Genomic DNA, 16,612 nt, shown 5'->3' with positions numbered 1-16,612 from the left:
CAAGAACTGGCTTGCTTGTTTGTTGTTTAACACAGCACTCCGCAATATTCCAGCTATTTGACAGCGGTCTGTAAATTATTGAGTCTGGACCAGAAAACCCATTGATTGACATCAATAGCATCGATCCACACAATTGGGATACGATGACATGCATCAACCAAGTCAGCAAGCTTGACCACCCGATCCTGTTAGTCGCCTCTTACAACAAGCATTGCTGCCTTTTATGGCAAGCAATGGGTTGCTGAAGGCCTATACCAAGCCGGATCTCATGAACTTGCACCTTCTAGCAGGGCCAGATGCTTGCTCACATAAAAAATGTCCAAGTCCCTCACATCACAACAATACAGAAAGAACCACACACAAAGAGACATCACCGGGAAAGCAGCCATGACATACCCACCACCAAACCCACAACTACAGTATTCCCGCTGGCTTTGAAACTGCCAGTCCTTGTGGACTGGCAACTCTTAAAATTACCAGTCCCTCCTAATTTTTGCCAGTCCAAACTTTCAACAAATAAAAAAACACATGAAAATTATTTGGTTTCAATTCTTTCAACATCATGCTCAGTGCAAAGATGTCATCTCTGAAGTAACTTAGTTTGATCTATACGCCATCCACACAAACTTCAGTCACAATTTTCTCTTCTTTTTTTTTAATATTCGAGACGAAGTTGCTATAAATGGATATTTATCCTAGAAATAGACAAGGAGAGACCCTGATGGTAACAGACATGCAGACTTTGTTTGAAAAAATGTACTTATATGAATATCACAGATGTTTTGTTCAACAACAAAGATTTATAAGGTACTTAATTTGCCGGTCCACAGGGACTGGCAGTCACATGAATTACCGGTCCAAGCCTAATTTTACCGGTTAAAAACGGGTAATTACCGGTAAACGGGAACACTGAACTAGCGGTCAAACTGTCACTAAACTGGATGACAATTGCCCAAAACCAGCCTGCCAAATCTGCATGAATGTCCAAACACAACAGGCAAGAAATACAAGTACTCCACACACTTTACCTGCAAGAGTAGAAACCTCACCTACTTACTCTGATCAAAATGTCCTGAACAATATGTAGGAAAATCAAAACATCATTTCTACATTCGACTTAACGAACACTTTACCAACCAGGGAGACAAACTTGTCACCAACCATTTCACCTCAACTGGGCACTCCACCAGAGGCCTACAATACCAAATCATACAACAGCCAAAATCAGACCCTGTGTCAGAACAGGGCACAACCAAGCACCGACCCACCAAACTGGAATGGACCATCGATTTCAAAACTACAAAAATGACAAGATCTAATCCTGGAGTTCCCAAACCCCTCCTATTGCCCATTGTCAAGTAGAAGCATTAAATCAGAATCATGTCCCCTTGTCTCAGATCATATAGATATGAGGTTAGGTGTGATGAAATTGGGTTTAACGTCGCGTCCAAGATAAGATCAAATGTGCATGCATGTGTGTGTGTGACTGCTTTTACTAGTATGGACTGATGCTGATTTATAGTGCTAGCTCACTGAGATACCATGCCGCAGTTTAACATGAATACATTTCTCAGACACAGTATATGACTCTGAGCCGAACAGTCCTTGTTTTAGGCCCTTAATGCCGATGGTAACAACAAGTATGACGCGGCCGGGGATCGAACCCTGAACTTTCCGCTCTCCAGGCGGACGCTGTACCACTAGACCACAGGGGCGGTCGATATAGATATGAAGATGAGCAGTCAAAACAGCAAAGGCTGTTTCATATAGTTTTATAGATATTCTGCCTATCTGTGAATTTTGGTTTTTTTTCCACATTAATAGCAAGAGCAACTCAACACGTAAAATAGCAAAGGGTCCAATTGGATGTCTTGACGGTCGAGTCAATGAATGTAATGATGTCTTGACGGTGTAGTCAATGAATGTAATGATGTCTTGACGGTCGAGTCAATGAATGTAATGATGTCTTGACGGTCGAGTCAATGAATGTAATGATGTCTTGACGGTCGAGTCAATGAATGTAATGTCTCCAGCAGATTTTTTTTTTGTTCAACAATGAAACTGGAAAGTGGTTGATGGCTACAAACAGACCGGCCCTATCTGTGACCCCTGCTGACTCCATTGTATTATCTACAAAACATTACTCACCAACTTCCGGCTCTGGAGGTGGAGTTGTGGTTGGAGCTGCTATTGTAGTTGTTGTTACTACATCTGGCTGGTTGCTGGTTGTTGATGCTGTCTGGACTGTTGTGGTGGCTTGTGTAGTAGCTGCTTCTGTTGCTGCTTGTGTAGTAGCTGCTTGTGTTGCTGCTTGTGTAGTAGCTGCTTCTGTTGCTGCTTGTGTAGTAGCTGCTTGTGTTGCTGCTTGTGTAGTAGCTGCTTGTGTTGCTGCTTGTGTTGCTGCTTGTGTAGTAGCTGCTTGTGTAGTAGCTGCTTGTGTAGTAGCTGCTTCTGTTGCTGCTTGTGTTGCTGCTTGTGTAGTAGCTGCTTGTGTAGTAGCTGCTTGTGTTGCTGCTTGTGTAGTAGCTGCTTGTGTAGTAGCTGCTTGAGTTGTTGCTGCTTGAGTTGTTGCTGCTTGAGTTGTTGCTGCTTGTGTTGCTGCTTGTGTAGTAGCTGCTTGTGTTGTTGCTTGTGTAGTAGCTGCTTGTGTTGCTGCTTGTGTAGTTGCTGCTTGAGTTGTTGCTGCTTGAGTTGTAGCTGCTTCTGTTGCTGCTTGTGTAGTTGCTGCTTGTGTAGTTGCTGCTTGAGTTGTTGCTGCTTGAGTTGTTGCTGCTTGAGTTGTTGCTGCTTGAGTTGTTGCTGCTTGTGTAGTTGCTGCTTGAGTTGTTGCTGCTTGAGTTGTTGCTGCTTGTGTTGTTGCTGCTTGAGTTGTTGCTGCTTGTGTAGTTGCTGCTTGAGTTGTTGCTGCTTGAGTTGTTGCTGCTTGAGTTGTTGCTGCTTGAGTTGTTGCTGTTTGTGTAGTTGCTGCTTGTGTAGTTGCTGCTTGAGTTGTTGCTGCTTGAGTTGTTGCTGCTTGTGTTGTTGCTGCTTGAGTTGTTGCTGCTTGAGTTGTTGCTGCTTGTGTAGTTGCTGCTTGTGTAGTTGCTGCTTGTGTAGTTGCCGCTTGAGTTGTTGCTGCTTGAGTTGTTGCTGCTTGAGTTGTTGCTGCTTGTGTTGTTGCTGCTTGAGTTGTTGCTGCTTGAGTTGTTGCTGCTTGAGTTGTCATTGCTTGTGGGGTTGTTGTTGGTGTGGTGGTCGTTGTGGTGGTTGTAGTTGTGGTCACAACAACTGTTTCTACATTTGAGCTGTCAAATGTTGGACCTGTATTGATATTATTTCTGGCTCTCTCTTTGGCCCTCTCTGCAAAGGCCTCTTTCACCACCACCTGGAATGTCTGTGGGTTGGCCTTATAGTTGGCTACCTGCTGTTTCTGTGACACAGTCGTTTCCACAGTCTCCGTAATGAAGAAAACTTCAACCTGGGCTATCACACTACCAGAACTGTAACATTTGGAGATATAAATATAAAATATATAAGAAATAAAAAAATGTTTTTTTAGCCATGAAACAATTGAAGATAACAATGTCTTTTTTACCACGTAATGATTGAAGATAACCTAACACAGAATCTGAGATTGAAATACATGAAAATTATATAGTGCCACGTCGTTGTAGCTCACCTGGATATGCAGTCAACAGTTCAAAATGTCATCACTGCAACTAAAGCTATTCAAATTTTTCAAATCGACAAGTGTCTCAACAAATACTACAACAAATAATAAAAGTGGGATTGTCAGTCAATGGTTTATTGCATCGATGTAAGGAGCTTGAAAGTAGTTCCTGCTAGGTGCCCTCATTTGCATATTTATCGGATCGTGATACCAAGTTTATCGTATTAGTTTATTGCAATATAACACCAGTTAAAATATGGTAAATAAGTTTTCAATATCGCTGGTGAACATATTCAGATGCCATCACTGGGTGAAACAAGTATCTGGAGGTTCAGATTTTAGTTGTCCAGTGCTTTCTCAGGAGATGATGCTCAGAGCCTAAAGCACATTTTGATTGAATTAAGAGGTTTGTCCATACACAAGTGCAAGTTCAAACTAAGGACAAAATGTAAAAAAATTTAAAAAGTTGAACAAGACTTGAACTACTAAACACATACCAAATTTCATTACATTCTGAAAAAAATATCTGAGTAAGAGCAATAAACATATTTTTCATTATGGGTTCTGTGGTGGATCTTTTCGAAACACATTGGGGTGTCATCATTGGTGGGAGCAAATACAGAAGTTTCAACTTCATTGGTCCAGTGGTTTCTGAGGGGATGATGTTAACAGTGCAGGAATTACATTTCGAGATAATTTAGCTGCATGGTCTAGTGTAAAGGTCCAATAAAGGGCAAGATTTAAAATGTCTAAAAGGTAGGACATATGTGGTTTGTCCCACTACTATCAACAAATACTTGCACTTGCTGTTTCCGGCTTAGTTTACGAGAAAATACACACGGTCATCTTAATCGCAGCCAATAAAACAATGCCTAGTAGAACTGTAAATACAATTTAAACAGTAAATTATCATGTCTAGTGATGTTTTATCTGAAAGTGCACAATATACAATAGACATGTCTAGTGATGTTTTATCTGAAAGTGCACAATATACAATAGACATGTCTAGTGATGTTTTATCTGAAAGTGCACAATATACAATAGACATGTCTAGTGATGTTTTATCTGAAAGTGCACAATATACAATAGACATGTCTAGTGATGTTTTATCTGAAAGTACGCATTATACAACCGACATACATGTACAATGAAAAAAGTATTATTTGTTGTTTATTGACCTGCTTACATGTGAGTAGAAATGCTGTCGTGCATATCTGAGATGAAATACAAGATGAATCCATTAAATTCCATTCAGTACTCAAAGTGTACTCTTTAGTTTTGCCAGTAGTCCTATTTTGAAATAATGAGGAGTACTTACTCCTGATACTGATAAATTATCTGGAGCCCTGCTTATCGTAAAAGGAGACAAAATGGATCAGGAGTGAGTGAGTATGGTTTTACGCCGCTTTTAGCAATATTCCAGCAATATCACGGCGGGGGACACCAGAAATGGGCTTCACACATTGTACCCATGTCGGGAATCGAACCCGGGTCTTCGGCGTGACGAGCGAACGCTTAAACCACTAGGCTACCCGACCGCCCAAATGGATCAGGAGGTAAGGGTCAGTGACTTGGTTGATAGTGTATCATCACGCTTGCACATTATGCCAGTAACCTTCCACAATACACATTGTTGATTGCCTGTTATACCAGGAAACCCTGATGCAAATCTTTAACAATACACATTGAGGTACCATCTGAATCAGTCTTCATATTGAGAAAATACTAGAATAAGTACAGTCAAGTCCCGTTAATCCGACATTGTTGGTTGCATATGATTATGTCGGATTAATGAGTATGTCGGATCGAAAATTGGACAACTACACGATAGATAACGATTCAAACATGTTGTATTAAAAAAAGGAAAAAGGAAATATTCATATTGTTGTGTTACATTGTTCGCGGAATATGTTTTCTAATCATGCAAACTCTAAAGTTTATCACAAAACACAAAGTTTATCTCTGCAGCCGTTTAAATATGCATCAAAACACAGGGCTATGTACTCGCGGGCAGATGACCATGGAGTACGCTGATCCTGTGTCGGATTAACGAGACTGATTAATGAGTGATTTCAGCAAATCGTTGCAAATTAGGTGTGTCGGAGTCGGAGTGCGAGACTGTCAGATTAATGGGTCTAAACAGCACTGATTTAATCGGTTCCCATCATTTGTGTCGGATAAAGCCGATTGTCGGATTAACGAGTGTCGGATAAACGAGACTTGACTGTATTTCTTTGGGTGTTATCAATAATATAACATTCCTGGTACAACTAATCTCAGGGGAATAGTGAGTGAGTGAGTGAGTGAGTGAGTGAGTGAGTATGGTTTTACGCCGCTTTTAGCAATATTCCAGCAATATCACGGCAGGGGACACCAGAAATGGGCTTCACACATTGAACTCATGTCGGGAATCGAACCCGGGTCTTCGGCGTGACGAGCCAACGCTTTAACCACCACCCGACCGCCCCCTCAGGGGAATATATTTCTAGCATGCTGTGCTATTTGTCACCGCTACCCCCCTTGATATGATGGTACTACAGCTAAATATGGTGGCCGAGCGTCTTGATCATGAAATCGTTCCAAACAAAAGAGCCAACTAACATGTATGGCGCTATGTTGGGCTGATAACATGAACATAACATGGTCGAAAGTGGAAGAAACATCACAGCAGTGAGTTGAGGGCAAAATATTTCAAATCATATCACAATAGACCTAAGAATCACAATATATTGCAAACAAGAACATTTTCAGGCAATACACAACCCTTGTCAACGTGTCAACACTTAGAATGGCATGGCATGCTGCTCATGATATTAATCACTAGTTTGTTTGGTCCAGGTTTTATTATTTACTGACGGCTGTCTGCTGGAATATTGCCAAGTTTTGTTTTAACTAACAAAAGATGTGTTTTGGTCGATTTCCTTGTCAACGTCTTTGATAAGACAGCTCCAGTTAATCCAGTTTTCTTGTATCACATCATGCATGAAGTGTTCACTTACCTGAGACCTGACACCATGCTGAAGTTGTACACATCTTTCACAGGACTGGCAAGGAAGACAGAATCAAGCTGAAGTTGAAAGAAGGGACAATAAAGACTATTTTCCTACAAGGAGGCCCAGGGTGGTAAGCAGGCTTCACAGCAACTCACTCACTCACTCACTCACACACTGTTTGGACAACTGCACGTACGCACACACGCATGCACGCCTCCCTCCCTCCCTCCCTCCCTCCTGCACGCACGCACCCTCCCTCCCTCACACACACACGCACGCACGCACGCACACACGCACGCACGCACACACACACTCACTCACTCACTCACTCACTCACTCACACATTGTTTGGACAACTTCACTCACTCACACATTGTTTGGATAACTGCACTCACTCACACATTGTTTGGATAACTGCACTCACTCACACACTCACTCTCACTTACTCACTCACTGTTTGGACAACTAAAACTGCTTCCATTCTTGTGAACTGAGATTTTGTCATCACAAGCATCTTTTAGATTTTCTTATTTTGGGGGTTATGGACATGATTGACCGGAGCCAAAAGCCACAATTATAAAATGAAATACAAAATAGTTACAATTTATTCTTTATGCCCCACAGCCATTCTTTGGTGGATTAGAAAAAATGAAAATATATAATTTCAAAATCATACCAAACTAAATTGGCTATTCACATGATTAACCAGCTGTAACCCTATAAATAATCACAATTGATCAAATGCACTGTATGTGGTGTCATCACTGATTTTCAATTATCCATTCATATTATTTTCACAGCTATTTTGCCCTTTACGCCAAATGGAATCTGTTTCGGTGAATAATCTAGACTTGTTATTTTCTTGCATTGACAATTATCAGTATAAAGCGAAGAAAGCCTTCTCAAGAGCACAAACATAATACATGTTACTGTAAACTACTAACCTTCCTGCACTTTCAATAGTATCAGCAGCTACGTATTCTCACCAAACTAATAAACCCACACAACTTCTTGCCAAATCAAATAAAAGTATCAAGCAACACGAAAATTTACTATATTTTGGGCAGAGGCAATCAAACATCTGTGAGCAATAAATTTAAAAAGTGTGGCCATAGTAACATACAAATCAATCCTTAGCAATTGGAGACACTGATCCCTTACAATAATGATTATCTAGGCTGTGTATGATGGCCAAGTGTCATCACGAAGTCTGTGCAGAATATTATAAACATGTCTATACCTAAGACAAAATTGTTATGGATGAGCAACATCTTTATTACAATTGGGCGATCAAGGCGGCGTTAGAATCTACACCGAAACGTCGCCCAATTGTAATAAAGAAGTTGCTCATCCATAACAATCTTGTCTTAGTTACCATTCCAACTTCTAAATGCCACTCAAAGAAGATGTCCATACCTCCTTTTCAAACTCCTTGGCTACCTCCTTGAACCGGATGCTTTGGGTGTCTGCCATCTCATTTTCCCAGGTTTTATCTCCGGCTCGAACGGTCAGCTTTGCATCCGGTGCTAGGATTGCAAAATGTCTAGTTTTATTGCCAGCATACCAAAACGCTCTTATGAGAATGATCATGGCGACTGCCTGTCTACACAATAGTCAGTCTTGGTTGATTATTCTGGTCTGTATTTGTGGCAGTGTTGACAGGAAGTCAAAACCAAAGAGACAACTTTGAAATGCATGATTAGTACATCATGTTAATGAGCAAAGACTATTTACCTAGAAACATTTCATAAAATAAGTTTCAATAATCTAACCTTACCCGTAAGACTTCATAAAACAGTGGTCCTTTATAAGAGTGTAAAGATATATTGAACTGTTGAATTATCACAATGGTTTAAAAATGCCAAAAGTATGCATAACAATCGACAGTTTCAGTGGTTGCAATTAGTTGTTAATAATACATTATATTATGCCCATTTCAAGCCTGTCTGTGTGGTAGGTAAGCAAGGATATTAACAACTCAAGATTAGAGTTACTTCCCTTTGGTTTGAGTAGTGATAGGTAGGAAAATGGCCGTATTTGAGATTGTCAGACTTTATTTATTTCTATTACATTGACTAATATAATCATAAAGCCTTAAAGTTGGTTTACTACCATCGCAATACTATTGCAATAGTTTGGGCTACTATTGAAGTGCAATTGCAATAGTGAAACTAGAAAGTGTTTTTACTCGTAAAAACATATGTCTCCCCCCACTCCCCTAACCCCCATTCATTCGTTTACTTCACGTTAAACCCCATCTCTTCATTCCCACCCTCCATTACTAAATAACAGAGACAAAAATAGAACTCCTAGAAATTTCAAACAACTAATGGGCACCACTTCAGTGCTGGGTTAATGTGTATACAAAGTTTCGCGAAAAAATATTAAACGGTTTCCGAGTTATGGTCCGGAAACCAAGCTTACCCCCATTCAGAGTCTATGTTCAAGTTATCTCCATGGAAACAGGAAAAAATAAAAATGTCAAAAATCTCTAAATAGCAAAAGGCACCACTTCAGTGCTGGGTTAATGTGTATACAAAGTTTCGCGAAAAAATATTAAACGGTTTCTGAGTTATGGTCCGGAAACGGTGGGAACGCCGACGCCCACGCCGACGCCGACGGGAACCGTGCCAAAAACAATATGTCTCCCTCCATTCTGGGGGAGACATAATTAGCCCCAATAGTCATCCCTCGTCATTCAGACTTATTACAGCTGGTGATTTCCTATGATATCATCATAAGTTTGTACATAGTTGAACAACTCACGTTGATTGCCTGAATGGGTCTCTAGTCTGGACGGACTTGTATCGAGATTGCCTTGCGTAGATTGGTTCACTGTAATTCAACAACAGCATCAATAAGATTTTTGTCCCATGAAGCAATCACACAAACATTGTCGTGAGTTTGGAATTCAAGAACTGGCTTGATACCAATTTTTTAGATGCACGGGTTATTCTAACAAGTGATTGTTTGATTAATGCCGCACTCAGCAATATTCCAGCTATATCACAACGGTCTGTAAATAATCAAGTCTGGACCAGACAATCCAGTGATTGACATCATAAGCAATTGGGATACATTGACACGCATCAACCAAGTCTGCAAGCCTGACCACCCGATCCCTTTAGTCGCCTCTAGCAAAAAGCATGGGGGGATTGCCAACACCATTCATGATTCTATCATGAATATTGATAGCTATTCCTTATAATTACTAACTTTTTTAACAATAAAAATGGGCCAAAACTGAAATCTGAGAATTCTGTACAGCAACATTGCAAGCATTTTAATGACTGAACTCCATCAAAATCATATGAAACGTGATAGAAAATATAGCTATTTTATTTTATTTTCCTGAATGCAACTTAACATATTAACCACACAAAATTGTTGTATGTTACATAGGAACTTCCATTCTGTAAAACTCAGATGCAGTTTTGCTATTGGTTGGTTTGTTGCTTAACGCCGCACTCAGCAATATTACAGCTAGATGACGGCAGTCTGTAAATAATCAAGTCTGGACCAGACAATCCAGTGATTAATGTCATGAGCATCGATCCACGCAATTGGGATCAATGACATGCATCAACCAAGTCAGCGAGCCTGACCACCCGATCCCGTTAGTCGCCTTTTACGACAAGCATAGTCACCTTTTACAGCAGGCATGAGTTGCTGAAGACCAATTCTACCCCGGAATCTTCACGGGTCTTTTGCTAATGGCTGCCCTGCTCTCACCGGGGTAGTGTGTATGGTCTCTCGGACTAACATGCTTCCTACTGTACATAACTTACTCTTAATAGCAAAAATACAAGAAAGACTAAAGAAATATACATACTTGAAAAATATACGCCCACTCCGATGGCTGCCACAACCAATAAAACAACAAACAATATGACTCCAGCGAGGAAGTAGTGGCTCTTTTGGCGTTTTGATAATCGGCTAGTTCCATTGCTGGAGTCTGAAAATAAAAATGTTTAAATTTCTCAAGCTCACAATGAGAGATATCAATGGATGTTCAACAATCGCAATGAAATCAAATTTTTGAAACCATCCAATATCTGTGCATAAAGATCTGAGGAAAACTCAATAGAGGATTGTGTCAGGAAAACTTTCCAGTTAGCAAAACAACATCAAGGCTTCAAAATTCTCAGACAAGTACCTTGAAAACAAATGTAATTAGGTAGTTGCACATGAAAAGAAATAAAGCCTGTTCTTTCTGAGAACCATGCCTTCCACATGCAGGGGGTGTTCTAGGAACCATGCCTTCCACATGCAGGGGGTGTTCTAGGAACCATGCCTTCCACATGCAGGGGGTGTTCTAGGAACCATGCCTTCCACATGCAGGGGGTGTTCTAGGAACCATGCCTTCCACATGCAGGGGGTGTTCTAGGAACCATGCCTTCCACATGCAGGGGGTGTTCTAGGAACCATGCCTTCCACATGCAAGAGGGTGTTCTGAGAACCATGCCTTCTACACCCAAAAGGGTGTACTATTGATGGTATATTAAGGTGTACTGTTGAGGGCATATGCTTTGGGCTTTCTTTTGCCAAGATCCAATGGAGGAAGTAAAGAAACAAAGATGAATGGTTTTAATAAGTTGACACTGATTTCCTCAAATAAGAAAATATATTTGAAATTGGAATGTTATTTATTGGGCCCAACTTCTGTAACCCCACCCCAAAATCTGGCCTCAGGATTCACCTGAATCTACTCTCTATGGAGGTAGAAGGGTTTTAGACCTTCATCCAGAGAGGTATGGCATCAGAGTATGAGATAATTTCAATGAGATTTGGATGTTAAAGTAAATCACTCAATATTTGTACATTAGACCAGACCAATTTGATTAAAGGATAAGCCAAAATGAAATTCCAAAAATAATTAACCAAAAATATATAGGGGGCTCATTGTGATAGACTGAAAATATGTTTGCCGTGAACATCCCTTTAAAGGAAATAATTTTATTTAAAAAGTTACTTTCAATTACAGTGGCTTTTTTTATCATTTTTATCCTGTATTTTACCATATTGAGAAAAGATATCTGTATAACATGAAACAAAACATGTCTGGTGTAAGTAAGTATACAGTTTCACAAATTTCCAGTTATGGGGAAAGAAATTAAATCACCCTGTTTGTTCGAATCATATCAAGTTTCCAACATAAATCTATTCGTGCACTGTGGAACACTCCGCCAGATGACCACTGTGTAAAGTCACAGTACCACAACAAATACACAATCTAACCCCTGACTTGACTCTTACGACAGTCATGAATTGTGGCAGGCGAGTGATGGAACCATCTGTCACACCCTTAGTTTGCCATGGCGATATGATACATCTGATTCACACCTGGATTTCATTGTAGTTTGAGTTCAGTTGAACTTTTAGGCATTCTTATCATAGTGAGTCAGTGGCCATCTGTCTTACTGAGTGTGTCTCATTTCCACCCGGTCATGAACTACTGTCCCGATCAAACAAAATGAAAACTGTTCTTACATGCTGCATTTGACTTCTCAACCACATATGACTCAAAACAAGTTAAGAACACCCACAACTTGAAGACTGTATGTTGCAATACCCACCAGCCATGACAGACATACAGTCATATGAAAAAGTTTGATGTCCTTTTAACTTATTGTTAGAGTGAGTGAGTGAGAGTATGGTTTTATGCCACTTTTAGCAATATTCCAGCAATATCACGGTGGGGACACCAGAAATGGGCTTCACACATTGTACCCATGTCAGGAATCGAACCCGGGTTTTCTGCGTGACGAGCGAACGCTTTAACCACTGGGCTACCCGACCGCCCCAATTATTGTTAGAAGTATATATCATACCAACCTGGAAACTATGTACTGAATTTTCTCTTACTTAAACAAAAAACCCTTGCTGTATCCTGTCCTAAGAAGAGTTGAATAAGGGAAGTAACTCTGCCTTTTGTTTTTTCCATCGTTTGAGCCCATGTCAGATCTTCATGCGGAAGGTATGGTTTTGGTGTATAAGACATGTTATAACAAGATGGGCAGTAATGGTACATTCTCGGCATGGGGAACAGGCCTGGATCCTACAACTGATACAGTTCCTCCCAGAAGCATGACGTATAGGAGAACGCATAATCTGTTCAGGGTTTGGTCTAAGGAAAAAATTGAGGATCGGGGTGTTTGGACTGAATGCCGCTTGGTACAGTATTCCAGTTATATCATGAGGTGTCAGCTTGATGTGGGAGGGGAGGCCGAAGTGACGTTGGCCTCAGTAGTGAAACCCAGGAGCACAGGTAGCAGGGGCGCAAATAGGGTAACTATAAGTGTCAGCATGTCACGAGGGCACGAAGCAGCCAATTTTGAGGGCATGCCCACCAGAAATTTAAAAAAAGTTATAGATGCTCTTAAAAGCTATTTCCTGCATTTTGGAACTGTTTATGTCAGATTTTATTTGTAACAAATATTAGCAATTTATTTATCTTCATAATTTACATTAGTAGTATATATAGGTGTTTCATCAACACATTTACGACTTTCATTCAAGAAACATCCATGGTGACAAATGATATTTGAACATTAAAATGAATCGGTAATATTTCTTTTTGTGTTTTCACAAGTTCATTAGTAGTATGTGATGGTTATTTATATTTTCATATTTTAACTCGAGCCGACCTATCATTATTTTGAAAAAAACCTGTGAGAGCGAGGTTGGCTTATGTCACAAACCATCTGACACTAAAATCCTAAAGTGTGTAAAGAGTCCGATTTTCAAGTTGGACAATCAATGTCATGTTCGACCAATTTTGAATTAATAATTTACTGCATAGATGGTAAATTGAGTTTTACTTATAAAAAAAATGTGCTTCTTTTTAAGGTGTAAACAAATTGTGCTTTTTTTCTTAGGTGTAAACAATTGCTTTTCTGCTACAATGGTAGTTTTGCCCCTGGTAAAGGGGATGACCAAGCATTAAACAATCAACCCAAGATCATAGGTTTGTGGCTTGCCAAGGATTCAACTCTGCACAGTGAATTGTGGCTCCTTAGAGACTGGGCCACCCATGAAGACACCCCCCCCATTATCAAACTTTATTAATTTAAAGATATATAATAATAAATTAATGACATCTAAACAATCCCTAAACCTAGCACACGTTATTAACTCCAATGATGCATGCAGCTTACGTGTTTCCACTTCATGATCGTGAATGCTCACATTGGGATCAAACCATAATCCATATAACAGTAATGCCACAGACAACACCTTACCTGAACTAGAAACGAAATAACAGTAATGCCACAGACAACACCTTACCTGAACTAGAAACGAAATAACAGTAATGCCACAGACAACACCTGACCGGAACTAGAAACGAAATAGTAGTAACGCCACAGACAACACCTTACCGGAACTGGAAGCCACATGATATGGACGCTGCTTCTGGCTTGTGTCGTACACGAAATTCGGGTTGTCGTACATATGGCGTCCGTACCCAGCAAGCTGCACCCGTGTCGGGGTATAGAACTCGTCGTCCTCCCTGGTGTAGTATTTCTTGTCGGACATCCTTACTCCCCGACCGGAACTCCTCGCCTGTCGTCGGCTTTGGGACCTTCTGCTCGATCGTTTACTTCCGCTCAATGGGTATATGTAGTACCCTTCCGAATAAGGGCTTCGTATGAGATCGACTTTCTTCCAGTTGTCTTGTTTCTGAGGCACAAACAGACACAAAAACAATATTTACAACAACCATGCTATAGACTTGACCATTAAATTACTGTATAGTTAAACCTCCCAAAGTGCCTGTTGGCCTTCTCCAAATGAACATTCATGCAGACGACAGACGGAACACGTCGCTATACGCATGCGCTGAAATTGACTTGCACGTACAGCACGTGCTAGTACCCACTCACCCGTGTTGTTTGGGACAGCGCTTCCCGCGCGCGAAACAGGCCTGTTTACTCCGTCGCGACTATCGAGTCGGACGAGGCGTGGTGAAAAGGAGACGGGCATTGGTGCGACTCTAGCCTAATGTGTGAGAAATATAAACCAAGGATCTAATCTTAGTTGAGATGAAAATGAAAGAATAATGTGAGCTACAAACTGATTCTTATTACAGAAGACACAAGACAAACAACCCAAGCAATTCGACAGCAAAGAAATATTAGATTAATGATTGTTAACACAAAAGCAAAACAGCGCCGATACCCACAAACTACATTTGTGTACGTATACGGGATAGAAACACGCTGACCCGTGAAAATCCGGGATAGATCTAGAATAGGTCTTCAGCAACCCATATATTTTGTTTGTTTGTTGTTTAACGCCGCACTCAGCAATATTCCAGCTATATGACGGTGGTCTGTAAATGATCGAGTCTGGACCAGACAATCCAGTGATTGACGTTATGAGCATCAATCCACACAATTGGGATACGATGACATGCATCAACCAAGTCAGCGAGCCTGACCACCCGATCCCGTTAGTCGCCTTTTACGACAAACATAGTCGCCTTTTACGGCAAGCATGGGTTGCTGAAGACCTATCCTACCCCGGATCTTCACGGGTCAGCAACTCATATATATCGTAACAGGCCACTATGCTTTTCGTAAGAGGCGACTAATCGATCAAGTGGTCAGGCTTGCTGGTTGATGCATGCCATCGTGTCCCAATTGCGTGGATCGATGCTCATGATGTGAATCACTGGATTTTCTGCTCAAGACTCGTGTATTTACAGACCGTCGTCATATAGCTGGAATATTGCCGAGTGCGGCGTTAAACAACAAGTCGTCTTCGACACCGGCTCAACCTCGATTCCATCTCAGCCCGCGATATCTCGGCGTCATTTTGCGAGAAGCCCACTCGCTCGCCCACTCACTCACTCACTCAAGTCATTCGTCACAACTCGCCCCTTTCCGTAACCTGCCAGAAGAATCGTTCCCCTATCGATGAATGTTATGCGCGAAAATACGACAAACCAATCAAAATGCGCGTATGACTTCAAGTTCTTCGGTCAAAGAATCCCTCAGGAATAATTTTTGATTTTACACATGTGTTGTCTAAAAATATACCTAAGATACGGATATATGTGTTCAATCATGGTTTATAATGCCGCATGTTCCGATGTGCTTTAATTTTCATCCGAAATGATAAAATATATATATAAACTCACTCACTCATCTTCACGGGTCCATTACACGTTAGTCTGTGGTTCTTACGTTACATTGTAATCACGAGGCAGTGTTAACATAAACTACAGAAGGTGCGAGGCGTGGTCACAGCCATGGAAACACTCGAGATCGGAAAACCAGGACAGACATCCTGTTTCACTGAATAACCACACAATAGAGAAAAAACAACAAGAATACATTCGGAATTATGGACATATAGATTTCACTTTAAAAAAACGAAAACGATTCATCGCAAATTAAATATTAAAAATATATACATTTTTAAAGAAACAGCGTGATCTTATACATTGGACCATTGTGATCAGAGGTTGCACGGTCCTGGGCCCACTTGCACAAAGCGATCTTAGTGCGACGACTATTGTAAGCCTATGTTAGAGTATGGGAGTTACGATCATCATAGCGCTAAGGCCGCTTTGTGCAAGTGGGCCCTGGTGCTTTGAGGGAGCATTTCTCCTATGTAAGCTTGTCCACAATTGCATGAGATGTGGTAAACTGCTCCTGATGGTTCTAGCTTGTGGCTGGATGGAAGCATCTAGGCCCCTCAAAACCCGAATAAATGAACATCAGCCATAATCCTATTGTTTATATTACTGGCTTCACCCTTTGTTTATTTCACTGACTTCACAGATGATTGTCATCACTACCCTTGTGTGTACATAACAGGCTTCTCTACTCCAGTATAGCAATATCTACTCTACTGTATAAAGATTGCCTCCTACCTGTATATATACTTGCCAACCAAACTCTGTAAATACCTCGGCATTTATTCCAAATTTAAATTTCCAAAAATTCAATATAAGCAACCCCTA

The 16,612-nt window shown here is 40.7% G+C and overlaps 2 protein-coding genes across 6 annotated transcripts in view; both read right to left on the bottom strand.

Annotated features, from left to right (window-relative positions):
* Nucleotides 1-2,382, bottom strand: part of LOC124119039 — a 130,874-nt gene extending 128,492 nt beyond the window's left edge. For all 5 annotated transcript variants that reach the window (XM_048393706.1, XM_048393708.1, XM_048393707.1 and 2 more), the window contains exon 1: nucleotides 2,149-2,382. The gene's annotated coding sequence lies outside the window, so the exon portion shown is untranslated. The remainder of the gene's footprint in view (nucleotides 1-2,148) is intronic.
* LOC124119048 (mucin-5AC-like) overlaps nucleotides 2,141-16,612 on the bottom strand; it is a 30,544-nt gene continuing 16,072 nt past the window's right edge. The window contains exons 2-7 of the mRNA XM_048393772.1: nucleotides 14,022-14,322; nucleotides 10,475-10,597; nucleotides 9,409-9,477; nucleotides 8,059-8,168; nucleotides 6,649-6,716; nucleotides 2,141-3,479 (exon numbers count right to left, since the gene is read on the bottom strand). Coding sequence (XP_048249729.1) covers nucleotides 2,141-3,479; nucleotides 6,649-6,716; nucleotides 8,059-8,168; nucleotides 9,409-9,477; nucleotides 10,475-10,597; nucleotides 14,022-14,178 — 1,866 coding nt within the window. The 5' untranslated portion in view covers nucleotides 14,179-14,322. The remainder of the gene's footprint in view (nucleotides 3,480-6,648; nucleotides 6,717-8,058; nucleotides 8,169-9,408; nucleotides 9,478-10,474; nucleotides 10,598-14,021; nucleotides 14,323-16,612) is intronic.

This window comes from Haliotis rufescens, unplaced genomic scaffold, assembly GCF_023055435.1.
Source record: "Haliotis rufescens isolate VD_foot unplaced genomic scaffold, xgHalRufe1.0.p SCAF_12, whole genome shotgun sequence".
In the NCBI taxonomy this organism is placed as follows: Eukaryota; Metazoa; Mollusca; class Gastropoda; order Lepetellida; family Haliotidae; genus Haliotis; species Haliotis rufescens.
Note: the sequence above shows the minus strand (reverse complement) of the source record. Positions and strands in the feature narration are given on the sequence as shown.